Here is a 21,439-nt window from a genome sequence, read left to right as displayed (position 1 = left end):
TATATACTGCCAGTTGTCCTTACTAGTACTTCAATCATGTCCATTTAAAATTCAGCTTAATTTTTGGATGAGTATTTTCTCAACTAGACAGGAAGCTCCTTGAGAAAAAAGACCCGGTTTCATGTTTTTGTTACCTCATTGCACAGTGCCTCCTTGCAAATAAGAGGGCACCAAAGAATATTAATGAGTTTCATGTTTTTGGTCACAACTCACACACATATAAGAAATGTTTAGCCTGCCCTGGCCGGTTTGGCTCAGTGGATAGAGCGTTGGCCTGCGGACTGAAGGGTCCCAGGTTAGATTCCGGTCAAGGGCATGTACCTTGGTTGCGGGCACAAATCCAGTAGGGAATGTGCAGGAGGCATCTTGATCGATGTTTCTCTCTCTTCGATGTTTCTAACTCTCTATCCCTCTCCCTTCCTCTCTGTAAAAAATCAATTAAAAATATTTTGAAAAAAAGGAAATGTTTAGCCCTAACTGGTTTGGCTCAGTGCCGTGGGCAAACTACGGCCCGCGGGCCGGATCCGGCTGTTCTATCCGGTTCTCTTGCTCTCCCCTCCACTCCTTTACTTTGAATTTATATTAGTTCACACAAACACTCCATCCATGCTTTTGTTCCGGCCCTCCGGTCCAGTTTAAGAACCCATTGTGGCCCTCGAGTCAAAAAGTTTGCCCACCCCTGGATAGAGCGTCAGCCTGTGGACTGAGGGGTCCCAGGTTTGATTCCGGTCAAGGGCATGTACCTTGGTTGCGGGCACATCCCCAGTAGGAGGTGTGCAGGAGGCGGCTAATCGATGTTTCTCTCTCATCAATGTTTCTAACTCCCTATCCTTCTCCTGTCCTTTCTGTAAAAAATCAATAAAATATATTTTTTTAAAAAGAAATGTTTATGGTTATGTTGTCTCATATGGTAGCCATTAGCCAAGTATGACCAAATGAGCACTTGAAATGTGGCTGGTCCAAATTGAGATGTTCTGTAAGTGTGAGATACACATCAGATTTTGAAGGCTTTGTATGAAAATGAGAATTTATAATATTTTCCCAACAATTTAATATCGATAAAGTAATATTGATTTAATTTTTATTATATTTAATATTGATATTTTGTATATATTGGGTGAAGTAAAATACATTAAAATTAAGTTAACATTTTTGCTTTTTTTAATGTGGTGACTAGAAAATGTAAATTTAGTAAACAGTATGTGGCTCGCATTATATTTCTATTGGACAGCGCTGGTCCATGGAAGGGAAAGTTGCCATGGTGGTCTTATTCATTCAGTCAACCCCCATTTTCTAAGTATTTGTTATGCACAAGGCTCTGTATTAGATGCCTTTTTAAAAAATCCCTCTGGGGGATACCCCTGGTCCCTCAGGCTACTGCATCTCTACTGTACCACCTCCCAGGATGAGGCGGCTGCACTGTATCCCAGTTGTGTACCTTCCGCGAACTGGCCCAGGAGGTTACACCTCAACGGCCTGTTGTACCAAGTGCCCAGGCGCCAGCTTAATCCCTCTGCCCGAGGGCAACGGGAGGAAGGGGAAGCTGCGAGTAGCCAGGACGTGGAGCAGAGACAGCTGCCAAAGTGGGTTAGTTTTGCGCTGGTCCCAGCCCAGCCGCTTGTGAGCCACAGACGATAGACACCGATTGAGCCGGGTGGAAAAGGGGCTAGATTTAAGGTGTGTGCACGTTCGGGAGGCGAAAAGAGTGGACAGGTTGCACACTGCGTTGCCATGGCAACAGTATCCCCCTCCTCCCTCAGCCATCATCCCGGAGCGGGCCACCTTCACCGCCCTATACCCAGTCCCTTACCTCTCCCCGCAGCATCCCACAGCGCGGAGGTTCAGTCTGGTGGTATCTCGTGACCCTGCCCCTGCCCCGCTCGCCCCGCCCCACCCTCGCGCGCCCTAGCTGCCACCCCTGTCGGCTGTGAGTGCACGTCACCCCCTTCCCAGACCCAGGTCGCCAGCTCTCCTCACCCGGCCTTGCTCTTCGCAGCGCCCACCTTTCCACTGCGCGGACAGGCCCCGCCTCCCCACTGCCCCCCGCGCGCGCACCGGACGCCGCACGCCCGCTGATTGGCCGGCCTGTGGGACCGCGCCCGAGACTGAGGTCTAAAAACCGTGGATTGGACATCAGTGTTCCATTCCTCCCCTCAGATTGATTGCGGTTCGTGGCTCACCCAGTTCTTCGGCTCAAGCTCCCAATTGGCTCTTATCGAGGTTTCGTTAATCTCCGATTGGTGTAGCTCTGTGACTCCAAGCCCTGATTGGCTGTCGTGAACAGTCGCTGGCCGCCAGTCACAAAGGCCTGGTCGGCTGTTGCTGGCAGCTGCAGAACCGCGGAATGTGCCTCCAGGGGATGCTAAAAAGTGTGATTACCGGGGCATGATTTATCTAATAGCGTATCATGGATAATAAATCATGAGCAGTAATAACTACTCTACATTAGATAAGTGCATTTAAAAAGAGACGTGATGCCCTTTCATTATGTGCACTGGGTATAGTAAAGGTGATGGACAGTATCATCCAGAGCTCTGGATCCGGATTCTGGAGGCTTCTTTCCGCCCCAACTAGACCATCACCTGCTTGACCTTGGGCAAGATACTTAACCTTTAAGAATCTCAGGTGCTAGGCAGGTGTCTCTCCAAATTGCATTGGAACGCTAATGATGTTGATATTACTATTATTTTAAGTGACTCAAGTCATTGTGCTCCAGAAAAGCACAGAGTAGAGGTCAGAAAGCAAGATTCAACTTCAGTTTTAAAAAGTAGTTATTAAATAAGGTGAGATAAGGAAAGTGTTTGCCTTGGTTCCTGGCACATTATATGTGTTCAATAAAATGCTAGTGTGGTGGTGGTAGTAATGATGTCTACCTAGACCACGAGGGTGTCACCCTGACTGCTTCACTTTTCACGTTGGTAAAAGGGAGCATGAGCAGCAGCTACTCCTTTACACAGGACCATAATAGATGTTTACTGAAGATGGCGAGGATTGTTTTCTGCCATACTTGCTAAGGGCAGATAGTTGGCTAATTTTGAACTAAGTAAAGGAGAAAACCCAAAATAAAAATGGCTGGATGATGTGGCATCCTGTAAGGGAGCTTAGGGGCTCTGGTGCCAGACGGCCTGAGTTTGAAGTGCTTCAACACTTACCAGCTGTGTTACCTTGAGAAAGTACCTTAACTTCCCTAAACATCAAGCTCGTCACTTCTCAAATAAGGACACTAATAGTACAAACTTTTTATTTTATTTTATTTTAAATATATTTTTATTGATTTCAGAGAGGGAGAGGGAAGGAGAAATAGAAGTGCTAATGATGAGAGAAAATCATTGATCAGCTGCCTCCTGGGAATGGTGTCTGCCACCCAGGCATGTGCCCTGACCAAGAATCGAACTGTGACCTCCTGGTTCATAGGTCGAAGCTCAACCTCTGAGCAGCACTGGCCAGGCTCATAGAAGTTTCTATCTCTCTATCCCTCTCCCTTCCTCTCTCTCTAAAAATCAATGAAAACATTTTTTTTAAAATGGGGATCATAAGTAATTAATTTTAGGATAGGTGGGGGGATTAAATGAAGCTGGATCTTCCTCTCTTTGAACTCTTAAACTTGGAGTGTCCTAGGTTCTGGTCCTTTTCTCTCTCCATGCTCACTCCTTTAGTCATTTCACCTGGCCTCATGACTTTGAATATTCATATACTGATAACTCCCAAATTTACATCTGTAGCTCAGACCCTCCTGATGCCTAGACTCATATATATCCAGCTGCCTTCTCAGCATTTCCACTTGGATGGCTAAGAGAGCTCTAGATGTATTAAACTTAACATGTCCAAAACTGAACTCCTGATTTTTTCCCCTTTAAACCTGCTCCATCCATAGTCCTTTTCATCTTAGTTGATGGAGCCAGATGGTCAGGCCCAGGGGTCCTTTACTTTTTCATGTTCTCACTCCCCACATCCAGCTGGCCCCTCCCTCAGGCTATATATAGAATCTGACTCCTCCTCACCATACCCCCCCACCTCCCCACCCCTGCCACACGGTGGTCCAAGCCCCATGTCTCTCACCTAGATTACTGCAGTGTATTTCTATCTAGTCTTCCACCCTGGCCCATATACAGTCTTTTCTCAACCCAGCAGATTGATAAATCAGATTCTGTTACTCCTTTGTTCAAACCCTCCATTGGATACCCATTTCAAAAGCACTACAAGCCAAAATATTTAAAATAGATGTCAAGATCCTGTGAAACCCAGTCCCCACCCTCAACCCTATAACCTCCTCTCCTACTTTACCCCCTGTTCATTCTACTCCAGCTACACTGTCATCCTTCCTGGGACTCCCTAAGCACGTGGTGGTGTTAAAACTTTGTTCTGATCTGATCATTCCCTTTACTGGAGCCCCCAGCCCCCACTGTGTCCGTATAGCCAACTCCGTCTCCTCCAAGTCTTTGCTCAAATGTCTCTTCTCAATGAGACTCACTCTCACTACCCTTTTAAAAACTCTAACATGCCCTCCAGTCCCATGATGCTCTGGATCTCCCTTCTGTGGTTTTTTGTTTTTTTCTATTGCATTTACCACCTTCTAACATCCTATATAATAAAACCCTAATATGCAAATAGACTGAACAGCTGAACAACTGGTGGAACGCTATGACGTGCACTGACCACTAGGGGGCAGACGCTCAATGCTCAGAGGGAGGCGACCGGCAGCAGCAATCGGGATGCGGAGCCAGCCAGCGGGCAGCGCTAAGCCACCAGCCAGGCAGGTGGCAGCGTGGACCCCCCCTCCATCACCCTGCCCACCAGTTGCCCCACAGATGGTCCTGATCGCCGGCCAGGCCTAGGGAACCTGCGCTATATATTGGGAACAGTCTCTTAGGTTTAAAAATTAAAACCTGGCAAGGCTACTCTAACACTGAAAAAACAGGATGATGCAGCGATGACATGCATGGACTCTGGCTTGCACATTTTGTGGTTAGCCCTGATTCCGACACTTATAACTGTGTGACAAAGCCAATTACTTAACTTCTCTCTGCTTCAGTTTTTCCACTGACAAATGGAGAAAATGCTACTACTGCCTCAGAAGGATCATGTTATGTACTACTTTTTATAATCAGGGCAAAACAATGTAGCTGCCCATACAACAGCAAGATGCCTTTCACCTGTATGAAAAGTATGGTCACTGGTGCATGCAGTGTCCTGGATTGCAAGAGGGATGTCCGACTGCTGTTTAGGCCCGACATCCCCCAAGGGGTTCTGGATTGCAAGAGGGTGCAGGCCGGGTTGAGGGACGCCCCTCCCTGTGCATGAATTTAGTGCACCAGGCCTCTAGTACTATATAGTTTACTTATTGTGTTTATTGATTCTTATCTGTCTTCCTTCACTAGAATGTAAGCTCCACTAGGGCAAGGATTTCTGTTATGTTCATTGGTATTCTGTATCCAAACACTAGAACAGTTCCTGGTACATAGTAGAACTCAATAAATATTTATGGAATGAATGGACAGTGTGCATGGCACATAGTGTTTTATAACTATTAACAATTATTACAAAGCTCACAACCACCTACCTCCTACTTGTCTTCCTAATCTCATTTTAAGAAAAAGAAAAAGAAAGAAAGTCTGCATTCTTTCTCTCATTCTAACTTAGCTATTATTCAGGTCATGGTTTGATTGATGGTCAGAGCACATGCCGGGGTTGCGGGCTGAGTCCCCAGTGTGGGGCGTGCAGGAGGCAGCCAATCAATGATTCTCTCATCATTGATGCTTCTATCTCTCTCTCCCTCTCCCTTCCTCTCTGAAATTAATAAAAAAAAAAAATGTGTGCGTATATATTTAAAAAGCACCTGAATTGGCCCTTTAAAAAAAAGAAAGAAACTTCGATGAGAGAGAAACATCCACCTGCTGCTGCCTCCTGCATGCCCCTCGACTGGGGATCAAGTCCAAAACCTGGGCATGTGCCCTGACCAGGAATCGAACCAGCTGATCCCTTTTTATAGATAAGAATACTGCAATGCGTGTTCAGTTAACTTGCCAAAGGCCAAATAAGTTGGCATTTAGCACACAGGAAGACTGAAGCAGTCTGGCTCACAGTGTGCACCTCCTGCCTCTCTCATAAGCCTGGGATCCCATTGAAGAAATGTTAAGTTAATGGGGAGTAAAATGCTTTCAGATACATTTCAGAAAGACCATGTGTGTGGGGTGGGTTGGAGAGGGCCATAGCAGAGCAAAGACCAGGGTGGACACTTATATAAAAATTGTTTAAAGACTTGGGGGTAATAAAAGGGAAATGAAGTCCTGGCCGGTGTGGCTCGGTTGGAGCATCATCTGTACACAAAAAGGTGGGTTTGATTCCTAGTTAGGGCATATACTCAGGTTGCAGGGTTAATCCATGGTTGGGGTGGGTGCAGGAGTCAACTGATCGATGTTTCTCTCACACATCTCTCTCTCTTTCTCTCTCTCTCTCCTTCCCTTCCTCTCTCTCTGATCGATTTTTTAAATTAATCAATTAATTTTAAAAAAGGAAAATGCACAGGAAGAGTAACATTAAACAAAAGTAACATTTAAGCCGAAGCCGGTTTGGCTCAGTGGATAGAGCGTCGGCCTGTGGACTGAAGGGTCCCAGGTTCGATTCCGGTCAAGGGCATGTGCCTTGGTTGCGGGCACATCCCCGGTGGGAGGTGTGCAGGAGGCAGCTGATCGGTGTTTCTCTCTCATTGATGTTTCTAGTTCTCTATCCCTCTCCCTTCCTCTCTGTAAAAATATCAATAAAATATATTTAAAAAAAAAAAAGTAACATTTAAGTAATAATATATCTCACAAGATGTGATGTAACCAGGGAACCTTGAGATGCTTCCAGGTGGCAAAAGTTCTCTGTAGCTTCTCTTACTCGGAAGCCCCAGCAAAATCATCTCAAGTTCCTGAAATCCAAACCCTACCTGAATAGGAGACAGCAGCATCCCTCTCCTGGCATCCACAGGCTAGCCTACAGATTCCAGTCTCCTATGGAAAGTAATCACCACACCAATCCCCTTCCCTAGATGATGAACCCCAGAAATATGCAACTATCAGGCCCTGCACACACCTCAGAGGCATGGAATCATTCCATGGCTTCTTACTAGACACTCCTTCGTTCTGTCTGCATTCTGTACCTAGCTGACCTCATGAGTGTAAGTACTCTTTCAATGATGACGACTCTACCTCTTCACAGACCTCCAGACCCACATATCCAGTTCCCACTTGATAACGCCACTTAGATGCCTCACAGACATCCTAAGCAGGGGTGGGCAAACTTTTTGACTCGAGGGCCACAATGGGTTCTTAAACTGGACCGGAGGGCCGGAACAAAAGCATGGATGGAGTGTTTGTGTGAACTAATATAAATTCAAAGTAAAGGAGTGGAGGGGAGAGCAAGAGAACCGGATAGAACAGCCAGATCCGGCCCGCGGGCCGTAGTTTGCCCACGGCTGTATAGAGCAAAAAGGAACCCTTGAATTTCTTTCCCAAATCGGTTCCTTTCTCCAACCCTACACCACCTTGTTTTCCCTTTCTCAGTAAATGTCACCACTATCCATTCAACTACTCAAACCAACACTCCTGAACCATCCTTAAGTCCTCCATTGCCCTCATCCACTCATCTAATCAGAAACAAACCCTCTTGATTCCATCTCCAAAGTACATCAGGAAACCATCCTCTCTCCAGCTCCACTGTTATCACCCTAGTCCAGGCCACCATCACTTCTTGCCTAAAAAGACTATAAACCCTCCCAGTTCCACTTTTACCCCCTTCAATCCATTTTCTATACAACAGCAATAGTGAGCTCTCATTTTAATTTTTTATTTGTATTCAGTTTTATTAAGATATAATGTATATGCCATAAACATTCACCCTTTAAAAATGTTTTTAGTATACTCACAGTTGTGCAACCATTGCCACAATCTAATTTTAGAACATTTTCATCACCCCCAAAAGAAACCCGGTATCCATTAGCAGTCACTTTCCATTTCCTCCCAACCACCCAGCCCTAGGCAACAACTAATGTACTTTCTGTCACTATAGATTTGCCTATTTTGGATATTTCATATAAATGGAATCATACAATATGTGAACTTTTAAAAAATATATATTTTATTGATTTTTTTTACAGAGATGAAGGGAGAGGGATAGAGAGTTAGACACATTGATGAGATAGAAACATCAATCAGCCGCCTCCTGCACACCCCCTACTGGGGATGTGCCCACAACCAAGGTACATGCCCTTGACCGGAATCGAACCTGGGACCTTTTATTCCTCAGGCCGACGCTCCATCCACTGAGTCAAACCCGTCAGGGCACAATATGTGAACTTTTAGGACTGGCTTCCTTCTTATTTTGAGAAGATAACATTTTTTTATCTAGGCAAGAAATATTTATTGAACATCTATACTATGCAAATGATGACAATAAATATTTTATGCCTATGGCTATTTCCCTTTGAAGACTTCATTGTAAACAAGCATATGGAGAAAGGAAAGATAATCATGAGCAATTATTTTGGATTAGGGTGCATGTTTAAAGAAAAAAAGTGTATTTATAATTCTGAGATAAGCAGTTAGAGCAAATGTGATTATAATTCATTCCTATGCATTTATGTATTTATGTATTTATTTATTTTGACCCCCTTCCCCCATTACCACTCTTACCACCCCCTCCCAACAACCAACAACCTATTCTCTGTATCTATGAGCTTATTGTTTTTTTATTTTTGGTTTCACATATAAGAGAGATCAGACAGTACTTGTCTCTCTCTGTCTGACTTATTAGCATAATGCCCTCAAAGTCCATCGATGTTGTCACAAAAAGCAAGATTTTATTATTTTTAAGGCTGAATAATAGTCAACATAATGAAGGCCACATATGTCAAGCCCACAGCTAGCATACTAAATGGCTAAAAGCTGAAAGCTTGTCCTCTAAGAACAGAAACAAGACAAGGATGCCCACTCTTGCCACTTTTATTCAACATAGCATTGGAATTCCTAGCCAAAGCAATTCGGCAAGTAAAAGAAATAAAAGGCATTCAAATTAGAAAGGAAAAAGTAAAACTATCATTCTTTGCAAATGACATGTTATTATATGTAGAAAACCTTAAAGACTCCATCAAAAAGTCTTAGAACTAATAAATAAATTCAGTAATGTTGCAGGACACAAAATCAATACACATTTCTAAACACTAATAACAAACTATTGAAAAGAGAAATTAAGAAAACTCCCATTTATAATTACATCAAAAGAATAAAATATCTAGGGGTAAATTTAATCAAGGAGGTGAAAGACTTGTACACTGAAAATAGTAAGATATCAAGGAAAATAACTGAAGAAGACACAAATAAATGGAAGGCTATTTCATGGTCATAGATCAGAAGAATTGATATTGTTAATAAAATGTCCCTTTCACCCCCTTTGATCCATTTTCTATATGGCAACAAAAGTGAGGTTTTTTTTGTTTTTTGTTTTTTGTTTTAATATATTTTATTGATATTTTACAGAGAGGAAGGGAGAGGGATAGAGAGCTAGAAACATCGATGAGAGAGAAACATCGATCAGCTGCCTCCTGCACACCTCCCACTGGGGATGTGCCCGCAACCAAGGTACATGCCCTTGACCGGAATCGAACCCGGGACCCTTCAGTCCGCAAGCTGACGCTCTATCCACTGAGCCAAACCGGTTTCGGCCAAAAGTGAGTTTTTAAAACTGTGAACATTTATCTACAGGTCAATGCCTCTCCACAACATTCAATCCAAATGCCTTTACCAGCTTGCTATAGACTAAATGTTTGTGTTCCCTCAAAATGCATAGGTTTATGTAAAATTCTAATGTCCAGTGGGATGCTATTTGGAGGTGGGGCCTTTGGGAGTGAATAGGTCATGGGAGTGAGCCCTCATCTATGGGATTAACCCTCATGAATGCATCTCTTACCAAAGAGATCGCACAGAGCCACCTTACCTGTTCCACCATGTGTAGGCACCACAAGAAGACAGTCGTCTGTGAATGAGGAAGCAGGTCCTCACCAGACACTGAATCTGCCAGCATGTTGATCTTGGACTTCCCAGCCTCCAGAATTGTAAGAAAGGAACATTTATTGTTACCCAATCTATGGTATTTTTGTTATAGCAGACCAAATAGACCAGGGGTGGGCAAACTTTTTGACTCGAGGACCACAATGGGTTCTTAAACTGGACTGGAGAGCCGGAACAAAAGCATGGATGGAGTGTTTGTGTGAACTAATATAAATTCAAAGTAAAGGAGCGGAGGGGAGAGCAAGAGAACCCTCCGCTCTTTCGGCTCCGTGGGCCGGATAGAACAGCCGAACGGGCCGGATCCGGCCCGCGGGCCGTAGTTTGCCCACGGCTGAAATAGACTAAGGCACACAATCTTTTATTTATTTTTTTAATATATTTTTTTATTGATTTTGGAGAGGAAGGGAGAGGAGGAGAGAGATAGAAACATCAATGATGAGAGAGAATCACTGATCGGCTACCTCCTGCACACCCCACACTGAGGATCGAGCCCGGAACCCAGGCATGTGCTATGACCGGTGACCTCCCATTCATAGGTCGGTGCTCAACCACTGGCTGGGAGGCACACATCTTTTGTTTATTCCCTCCTATCTTTCCAGTTGAATCTCTTGTCACTCAGCCTCTCCCCTGCTACTTCTAGGCCCTAGACTATGTTGTTTTTCTCTTCTTGAAAGGCTCTTCCCTGGTCTTCACATAGCTAGCTCCTTTTCTTCCTTGAAGTCTTACTTATGTCACCTTCTTAGGGAGTCTTCCATTACCATCTTATGTAAATTCACCCCCTCCCCCATCTTCCTCTTCCTCTGCCACCCTAGGCTACTCCCTAGGGTTTTGGTGTGTGTTTTTTTTTTAACACTTATCACAGCTTGTAATTACTGTATATATTTCCCTGTTGTCTGTTTTCTTTGTCAGTCTTCCCCACTAGAATATGTGCATCTTGAGGGCAAGCACTGTATCTGTCTCGCTCACCCTTATAGCCATCGCCTTACACAGTACCTGGCACCCAAGAGACCTCAATAAATGTTTGTTAAATAAATGGACTGTTCTAATCACTTCTTTATAACCCGTTGGTGAAGGAAGGAACCCTGCCTTAAATAGTATGAGATGGCCAAACACATGACACCCAACACTGGACAGGTGAAACTGACAGCAGGTCATTAGTAACATATACTCACAGGCCAGGAAGGAGGACATTGCACACCATGCAGGACCTCGTCAGGATTGCACCCTGGAGTAGAGTGAACCAACAGGGGCTGTGAGAAGCAAGCTTTGTTGTGACAAGAGGGTGGGATGATCCTTAGTTCCTGCAAGACTATTGAGCACTTACGCACTGCATGGAGTACAACTGGTCTATCTGATAAAGGAACTAGCCAGGCTGGGAGACTCCTGGTGTTAGGAATGTATATGTTGAGAGTTAGGCCTTTGGGCCCTGTGAAGCTCAAAGATGTCAAGGCAGCACTTGAAATTTTAGGTCTTGCAACACATGTACCTAGCATCTGGAAAAGAGACATACACATATGTCTACACATAGCCAGGAATAGGGAGTAGGGGAGAAGATTATTTCATTACATGAATAAGTGAATGGATTTTGTATTTATTATTATGCTACTAGAGGCCCCGTGCACAAATTCGTGTCCGGGTGAGGTCCCTCGGCCTGGCTGGAGATCAGGCAGATCAGGGGGAAGGGCCATGGGAGGTTGGCTGGCTGGCCCTGATTGGGGTCTATGGGAGCCAGCTGGCCAGGGGGAGGGACTGTGGGAGGTTGGCTGTGGTAGCGCACTGACCACCAAAGGGCAGCTTGTGTGTTGAGCATCTGCCCCGTGGTGGTCAGTGCGTGTCATAGCAACCGCTCAACCAGTCGTTCAATTGACCAGTCGTAACGGTCGCTTAGGCTTTTATATATATACTAGTGGCCCGGTGCACAAAATCCATGCACAGGGGGTGGTTCCCTCAGCCCAGCCTGCACCCTCTCCAATCAGGGACCCCTCAGGAGATGTCTGACTGCCGGTTTAGGCCCGATCCCACGGATCCCACGGGCCTAAACTGGCAGTCGGACATCCCTCTCACAATCCGGGACTGCTGGCTCTTAACCACTTGCCTGCCTGGCTGCCTGATTGCCCCTAACCACTCTGCCTGCCAGCCTGATAGCCCCCTAACCGCTCCCCTGCCAGCATGATAGACAGCTAACTGCTCCCCTGCCAGCCCGATCACCCCCAACTGCCCTCCCCTGTCGGCCATCTTGTGACAATGTGGGGGTGGCCATCTTGTGATGACATGGAGCGGCCATCTTGTGACAACATGGGGGTGGCCATCTTGTGATGACGTAGGAGCAGCCATCTTGTGGTGGCCATCTTGTAATGGTGATGACTAATCTACTTTGCTCTTGTCCCAAATGGGAGCCAGCAAGAATTACGTTCCACTACATACAACAAAAAACCCAAATAATACTGGTTTAAACAAGATGGGCATTTATTTTTCTCTTACCTTACAAGAAGTCAAGAGAGAAAATCCAGGACTGGAATGGCAGCTTCACATCAAGGACTTGGGCTTCTCTTAGCTTGCCATTCTACCATTCCTAGGGTGGCATTTTCACCCTCATGCTCACAATACTGTTGCTGTGGCCCCAGTCATCAAGCCATATTCCAGAAAGAAAGAAGGAGGAAAAACAAAGAGCAAGTGGGCATGAGCCAGTGGATCAGTTCTCTTTAATGAGCTTTTCCTGACGTCCCACTTGTGCTCTATCGTTCAGAACTAACCTAAAAGAGATCCTAGGAATGTTTCTAGCTGGGCACATTACTACCCTCCCCCCAAATAGAACTCTGTTAATAAGGAAGACAGGAGAATGGATATTGGATAAGTAACTGATAGCTGTCCACAGCCAGTGGAAGTAAATAGAGCAGCTACAATGAATAGATTGGATATTCTAAAAACAGTCTGGAATTCAAGGATTTAGGGAAGACTGACTAGAAAACAGAAAAGCTCCACAGATAGCTTTTATTTAATTTTCCCAAAATAGATTAAAAGAAGAAGACAAAAACATGTTCATAGTAAAAAGAAGATCCAGCAAGTGATGGTAAGGGAGGGGGTAATGTGGTTAGCCCTGGTCTGAAATGTCTGTAGGGATGGCTTGTGGTCACAGGGTGTGATCTGACTGATGATGTGATAAATTCCTTGGATCTCAATGTCCTTATCTCTGAAATGAGAAGATTGGACTAAATTATCTCCAAGGTTTTTTTTTTCAACTCTAAGTGTCTATTATAACAATGGTCTTATTTTTGTTTAGCTGAGAAATATTAGAGAAATGAAAGCTTACATATGAAACAGATAAAGCAGAGCTGCTCTGAATGGGGATGAGAACTTTAGAGTTCTGTCTCCTTGGCCTCAATCTTAACCCCGTGGTAGCCCCTGAGCTCCATGGAGCACACTTCTATATAGTTCCATGTGTAACTTTAATAAAATAAAATGATGTATTTATTGGTAAAAATCAGATTTAACTATGAGTATTACTGTCAAAAAGGTAAAATTGCTTTTACGTGTTAACAATCTTAAATACTTTTTAAAAACCATTAAGTTAAATAAGTAGAGTTCTGAATTGTGATGCTCTGTTGTGACTCACTCGAAATCACTGGGGAAATATTTATCAAATATCACGAAGAATTGGTAGAATTTCCTCCACAATTTATTCAGTGATGTTGGAGAACAAAGGAGCTTGGATTGTGAAGAAAAGTTATCCAAGTAACATGCTTTTTATTTTCCAGATAGGTATTTAGATAAAAATTATTCTCAAATGAAAAAACCCTTCACTTTGAAAATACTTGTTTCCTGTGTGCCAGACTTGGCTGCTTCCTGTTTATCAAAAGTAATTGTTAGTAATTGGAAGCTAAGACCAGAAAAATGTACCTCTTGTCAGTCACCTGCTGAACTTCCTTTGCCTTTTACTTGTCATTCTTGTAGCATTCCCAAAGTTTTTTTTTAAGTTCTTTTGAAAGTAGACTCAGTGAGATCTGAAACAGTTATCCTAAAAATTCTAGCTCTAGCATCTACCCTATTTAGTATTAGATAACATTTTCTACTGATTATTGTTCCCTCCCACACAGAATCCTACGTGTCTTTATCTCCATAATAGCTCAATATACCCAGTTTTGCTCTTTCTGTTGCCACTGATTACAAGCTTCTGAATTTTTTTCTCCACAGCATCCCTCCTCCTTCTTGATCCTGTTTTTTCCTCACCACTATAACCTTTTTTATTTCCAGAGAGGTCTGGAAAACACCATCTATTCCAATCTTAGGATCCCTAGTGCAGATTATGGGCTCAGATGCAATATTCTTTGAACCTCAATCCCAGACACACTGTCAACCAAAGATGTTTTCTCATTTTTAATTTAATTTGTATAAAGTTCCTCTACAGACAAAATAAAGCAAATCATATTTAGATATTCATTCAAAGTAATACAAAACTTTAAAATATATATATATATATATATATATATATATATATATATATATATGTATAAAAGGCTAAGTGACCGACCATCTGTCTGACTGTCCAACCGGCCGGTACATATGACGCACACTGGCAATTAAAAAAAATACATTGGCTCGTGCATGGGCGATACATACAAAGCTCTTGCTGGTGCTAATCTAGACAGAGTATGAATATTCCTACCTGAACCCATTTTCGGACATGGTCAGTTACATGTTGCTTTCTCTCGAGTTCAAAAAGCGTGTGACGTTAAAGTTGTAAATACTTCATCACAAGGGAAATTAGTCAAGCACTCTGAAAGTGTTTTTACTCTTAATGTGGCATACAGGGAGATATTAGAATAAGTTTAATCAATTTATCAGTCATTGTTTTTATCAATGTTTTTATATTATGTTTTTATTGTTTTTATATCATGTTTTTGTTGTTTCTATATCATGTGTTTGTTATTGTTGTATCATGTTGTTATTTTTTCTAATTAAAGAAGAAATGTGCACAAATTCGTGTACTGGGCCACTAGTATACCTGTATATATATTTAAATATGTTTTTTTATTGTTGATAATATTACAGATATCTCGCATTCCCCCCCCCTTTACTCCCCTCCTCCCAGCCCCTACCCACTCCACTACCTGTTGCCCATGTATTTTTATTTTTTTATTTTTTTTGTAAACGAAAGCAAAGTTTATTAAGAGATAGACTTCCTCTAGCAGGGAGGGGACCCAAGTGGGTTGACCTGCCCGTGTATTTTAATATTACATTTGTTTAAATGAGAAGTTTCTGAAAAATACAGGTCATATTGTTTATATAATCGTGTTGCCTTTTCTTTAGCCAGAAGGTGTCCAGCCGTTTGAGTGGGAGATCCCTAGGACAGTTAATCATACAGTCCCTTATTCTAAGGAGCAGACCCAACTTTTAAACTAGTGTGGCAAAGAGCTTCTGCATGAACGGGAACAGACCCAGTAATAAGCTCTTGGCCACAGAAGGTGGCGCTATTGGGTCTGAAGGGAGAAGTGGCTTGGACTAGAACTCCAAGAGCAGAGATGGAAAAAGAAACCCCGGATTTCTCAAGCGAATTCCCCTAGTTTGGACACTACACTCGAGAGTGTGACTTCTAGTGACTCAAGGAGTTGGAGGTAAAGGCAGAAATGCTCTGGGAAGAGAGATCCGGGAGGAAATTGGTACCAAAGCTACGGCTGGGTAGGCGGGGCGGGGTTCTAGCATCAAGGGGCACCTTCTGGGGACAGGGTGCAGTGCGCTGAGAAAAAGTTGGGTGGAGAGAAAGGGTGGCGTTGAAAACCAAATGTCTTTCATCCCTTGGAGACAAAGAGGTGCCTTCTTTTGACAACAGCTGCCACTGCCACACACACCATACGGCGGGTCGGAGGGGGAGGGGAGCCCGGGAGGAGAGTGTCTGAGGCGGGACCGCTCTGACTTTCAATAATGGGGTGGTTGCCATGGTGACGAGCCATACATCTAAAGGGGGTGGCTGAAAGGACCCATTGTTCTGGAGTTGGGCTGCCCGGGTTGTGCCTGTTTCTAAGAGACACCTTTAGACACCTCCCCTGGGTGGGGGGAGGACTGTGGACCAGAGCTGGGACAGTGTCATCCCGAGCTTCACGCCAGGACCACATACCACAGATCGCAACCCCACCTTGGCTCCACACGCTGCAAAAGGAGCAAGCAGCCACTTGCACTCGGAATTGCTCCCTCCCACGCATGCATGCCCCAGAAATCAGCGCAGGACACGTGCGCTCACTGCTGCTCAGACACACAAACCCTGACACACGCTTAATAACACGCCCGGCTCCCACCAGGCCCAAGTAGGCAGATAGATGGACAGGAGACTGGTAACAACAATGCTGGAGGAGGATCCAGTAACTCCACGAATACATGCCAAGGTCTGGGGCCAGAGGACTCGGGAAAGCCCCACAGAATCACTTTTCAGTCTTGTCGGAAGAGAAAGGAGGAAATCACAGTATAAAGAATCTGAAAAGTTACAAGGCACCATCGCAATTTTCCTTGTAAGAACAAACAATTGGAAGTACCCTAAAAGTCTGTCCCTGGGGGCTGGTTAAATAATGTGGAACACGTCCTCCTGATGAAATATTAAGCCGCCATTTAAAACTACAAGGCAGTTCCGATCAATGATTCGCTCTCATCACTGATGTTTCTATCTCTCTCTCCCTCTCCCTTCCTCTCTGAAATCAATCAAAATACAAGGCAGCTCTATATGCAGAGATATGGAAAATTTCCAACATATTCTAAATGATAAAGCAAGCTGCAGAACAGTGTGGTAGGTAAATGAAAAAGGTTTACAGATGTTCATATGGAAAATAATACAATAATTAATAAATAATAACATTAATTCTGTTTCACACACAACTGTAAACCTACTTTGTCCATCCTTGTGTGTGTGTGTGTGTGTGTGTGTGTGTGTGTTTGCATCTCTGGAAGGTGTTATTAGGAGAGCAACTGTGGGATAGAGGATGTAATGGGGAGATGAAGAAAACTTCCTTTTCATCATACAATCTTTTATATCTTTTGAATTTTGTCCCATGTATTACCTATAAATAAATAACTCTTAAAAAGAACTTTAAATTTTCATTTGCTTGAACACTAATGAGATTTGGAACTCTCCATAAGGTGTCTGAACTCTTATTTTAAAATGCTTTAATAAATATTAATTTTTAAAGTATATATGTACAAACAAATACCACTAAGTCACAGATGTGTAAAGATGGTCACAGTGGCAAGTCAAATATGAAAATACACACCTCTGGCCCGGCCAGTGTTGCTCAGTGGTTGAGCACCCACCTATGAACCAGGAGGTCACAGTTTGATTCCTGGTCAGGGCACATGCCTGGGTTGCAGGCTCGGTCCTCAGTGGGGTGCATGCAGGAGGCAGCCGATTGGTGATTCTCTCTCATCATTGATGTTTCTATCTCTCCCTCTCCATTCCTCTCTGAAATCAATAAAAAAAAAAATTTTTTTTTTAGAAGAAAGGCCCTAGCTGGTTTGGCTCAGTGGAGAGAGCCAACTGTATAATCCACCTATAATTATAACAAATTAAGCACAGGGTTCTCAAATTAAACAAATGACATTATATTAGGGTGATTTTCCTAATTACAAAATGGTATATAATCAGTGAAATGGACTATTGAACCCCAATGTCACTGATGATCTTTCCACACAGATAAAAATAAAAATCATTACTTAGCAATGACTTACTAAATAATGATAATAGGTTAAAATCTATTGAGCATTTACTGTGTGCTTTAATGAAAACTGTGTTGAGAGTTTGATATGCATTATTTCTTTTAATCTTCCAAACAAATTATTTGCCTGTTTTTATAAATGAAGAAACATGTAGAGATGTTCTTCAATTTACCTCTTATCACACAGCTAAGAAAGCTGCAGAGCCTGGATTTGAATTCTCATCTGACTGATTCTAAAACATGCATTCTTTGTTACTTTTTAAATGAAGGTGAAAATACTGGCTCATTTTGACTCTCTAATCCTGTGGTCTCACAAAAGGCATAAAAGGTATATATTAAGAATTAGACTATATTTGAGGAAACTTTGGTTGTATACAGAGTAGTGGGCCTGTAATTTTTTAACTCATGCTATAGCTTGGTTGTGCAGAGTAAATATGAGGTCTTCGTTTTGTGAATAACTAATATAGTCTTTATTTAGGTGTCCATAAATAAAATTGGAACATAGCCATGCTCATTTGTTTATGTGTTGTCTATGGCTGCTTTTGAGCTAACATGGCAGAGCTGAGTATTGGTAAGATAGACTGTATGGTCCACAAAGACTGAAAGATTTAGTGTTTGACTCTCTACAGAAAATATTTAGATCTAGAGTTAAGGTCATGTACTCAGAAAGACAAAAGAGGAAAGGGATTTCTATAATATAAAAATACTATCCCCTGCCAGGCCAGTGTGGTTGACCTATGAACCAGGAGGTCACAGTTCAATTCCCAGTCAGGGCACATGCCCGGGTTGTGGGTTCGATCCCCAGTGGGGGGCGTGCAAGGGGCAGCCAATGAATGATTCTCTCTCATCGTTTATGTTTCTATTTCTCTCTCCCTCTCCCTTCCTCTCTGAAATCAATAAAGGTATAAAAAAAATACTATCCCTATTCTAAAAGCATTATTTTTATATTCATTCAAGTATTCCACTCCTGTTCAAAATTGTACATCCAGGGCTGCCTCAAAGGGCTTTAGCATTAAGAAAATTTCATTATGTCTTACAGGATAAGAATGAAAAGTAACAGATTTCATTCAGCCACAGTGCTTTTTTTTTTTTTTTCTTTCTGTGAGAAAAAGCTAGTTTACTGATGAGCACACATTCCTTTGTTTTGGAATCTGTTCTTAACTGAAGACCTTCCAGGAAAAGAAGGAAGCCAAGGATAGATGATACTGTGCCAAAATGAAGCAGTTATTATGAGTTGAAATATATAGCTTGTGACATCACATACAGTGGTTGGAACCAATGTAGAGAGATGGTTGCCACTGCTTTCCTTAGATTTTGAGGAATTATATTCCTTTTTCTCTTTAAAGGCTTTAGTGGCTCTGAAAGATATGGGGAAGGTTGTATGAATTTGTAGAAGAGAGCACTAGACCATCTGTGGGGACACTTGCCACTAATCTTAGAGTAGAACTTTTGGGAAAATCAATGGCAGGGGATATGAATCCCAGTTACACCCTCCTGTCTACCACTGGCCCTGTCACCTTCTAGCCCAAAAGCAGTGGCAATTGCTTTCCTATTGCACAACCAGAAAGTTCTAGGTTATGGACAACACCTGCTTATAAGAGCCAAAATCTGAAGGTGTCTTTAGGCAGCAAGCCAAATGACTTTGAAATTTTGTTTCTTTAAGCTGGGAAGAACTCTCTAGAAGTTCCTCCACCCAGATAACAGCTGACCTGTGTTGGCTTGTTTAAAGCACTCATGAAATTGGCTGCAGTACAGAGCCCTTATGAAGCACTGGACTTACCAGTAGGAACAGAATACTTCCTATGTAATTATGGTAGAGCTATCACTCTATTCACATCTCACAGGGTTAGGCAAATATTTATTCTAGCTAATAAAAATTAAATTCTGACTGTAGAATCTAGGGGGTAGGTATATGGGTGTTCACTGTATATTTCTTTCAAATTTTCTGTGTGTTTGACATTTTTTCTAATCAGATGTTGGGGGAAAATTGGAATATCAGGAAGATCCACTTTTCTCCAAGTTTCAGAGGAACAAAATAAGACTGATATTTGAGGAAATATTAGAACTCTTTTATAGGAGTAGTAGGCCCTGTACCTAACTCAAGGTGAAAGTCTGCAGAGAGTTCATTAGGCACCTGTATTATAGATCTAGAAGGTCTTTTTCTCCCCAGTGGCTACCAGGCCACCAAACCATCAACGTGCTATGAGGGTACTTGTAGTAGCAGGTCTGGTACCTCCAATCAGAGTGTTGAGCTTCAAACATATGGAAAATGGAAGGTGACTATGGACCCTTACAGAGGAAGCAAGTGTCACTGGCTTCAAAAACTTAGATTTTTCAAACAGGGAATGCTATTTTTTTAATGAGATATATATATATATATATATATATATATATATATATATATATATACACACACACACACACACACACACACACACACACACACGCGCACACACACATTAATTGGTTTTAGAGAGAGAGGAAGGGAGAGGGATAGAAACATGAATCAGCTGTCTCCTGCACACCCCTGACCTGAGATCAAGCCTGCAATCCAGGCATTCCTGACCAGGAATCAAAACAGTGACCTCTCGGTGCATGGCATGATGAGGATACTCAATCCAATGAGCCACACTGGTGGGGAAGAAATGCTGTATTTTAAAATTTATTTCAGAGAGAAAGGGAGAAGGAAAGATAGGTAGAAACATCAATGATGAGAGAGGATCAATTGGCTGCCTCGTACATGCCCCCTACTGGGGATCGAGCCTGAAACCCAGGCACGTGCCCTGACCAAGAATCAATCCGTGACTTCCTGGTCCACAGGTCAGCACTCAACCACTGAGCCACGCTGGCCAGGCGGGAATGCTATTTTTTGAAACATCAATATAATTAGACCTGGGAGAAGGTTGTTTGAGGAAGATCATGAATTCAATTATGGACCTGTTAAGTTTAAGGGACCTAAGTGATTTAACTGGCAATTTCTCATATATGGACATACAGATCCAGCAGCCAAGAGTGAGGCTAGAAATACCAGTTTGGGAGCCATTAATATATAAACAGTAATTAGATCCACAGGAATGGATGAGATCAACCAAACAGTGTTTAGATTGAGAAGAGGGTGAAGTTAGAAACCGAGGTGGGCAGTGCCAACATTTAGGAGGTGGCGAGAAGACAGAGACAGAGTAGGAAGGATCAGAAATAAGGCAGAAAATGTAACCTGGAAGCCAAATAAAGTTAGAAACTGCTCAGCTTGACAAATGTTATTAAGAAACCAAGCAAGATGAATATTGGAAAGTTTGCAGTAGATCTAGCCACAAGGAGGTCTCTGGGAGCAATTTGCTTTGAGGATTGAAACTAGAAGCCAAACTGGAATGAGCTGAACACTCAACTGTGAGAGGCAGTGTAGGGAAGACCTACATCAAACTGGCTTATCAGATTCACTCAGGGAGCTTGAAACATACAGATTGACTCTTCGAGAGAGATTATGATTTGGTATGTCTGGGATGGGGCCTAAGAACCTGTGTTGTTGTTGTTGTTTTTTAAGGTCTCTAGATGACTGATGCCCTGCCAAGCTTGGGAACTGCTGATAGAATGCAAATAACATGACTTGCATCCAAACTGACCTGGGTTCCAATCCTAATTATGTCACATTTTAGCTGTTGGAGTGAAACAAGATATTTAATTCTCCTTAGTCTCATTATC

At 42.8% G+C, this 21,439-nt stretch overlaps 1 protein-coding gene across 3 annotated transcripts in view; it reads right to left on the bottom strand.

Moving 5' to 3' along the window:
* AP3M2 (adaptor related protein complex 3 subunit mu 2) overlaps positions 1-21,439 on the bottom strand; it is a 63,781-nt gene that overhangs the window by 20,450 nt on the left and 21,892 nt on the right. The window contains exon 1 of one of the 3 annotated variants that reach the window (XM_080659321.1): positions 1,978-2,147. The exons of 1 other annotated variant lie outside the window; for it this stretch is intronic. In XM_080659321.1, coding sequence (XP_080515447.1) covers positions 1,978-2,134 — 157 coding nt within the window. In that variant the 5' untranslated portion in view covers positions 2,135-2,147. Of the gene's footprint in view, positions 1-1,810; positions 2,148-21,439 lie in introns of those variants that run through there. One more of the 3 variants, XM_080659322.1, reaches the window with a different exon arrangement.

The sequence above is a fragment of the Plecotus auritus genome, assembly GCF_963455305.1.
Source record: "Plecotus auritus genome assembly, chromosome: 3".
Classification (NCBI taxonomy): Eukaryota; Metazoa; Chordata; class Mammalia; order Chiroptera; family Vespertilionidae; genus Plecotus; species Plecotus auritus.
The sequence above is the reverse complement of the archived record's forward strand: the minus strand, read 5'-3'. Positions and strand labels throughout refer to the sequence as shown.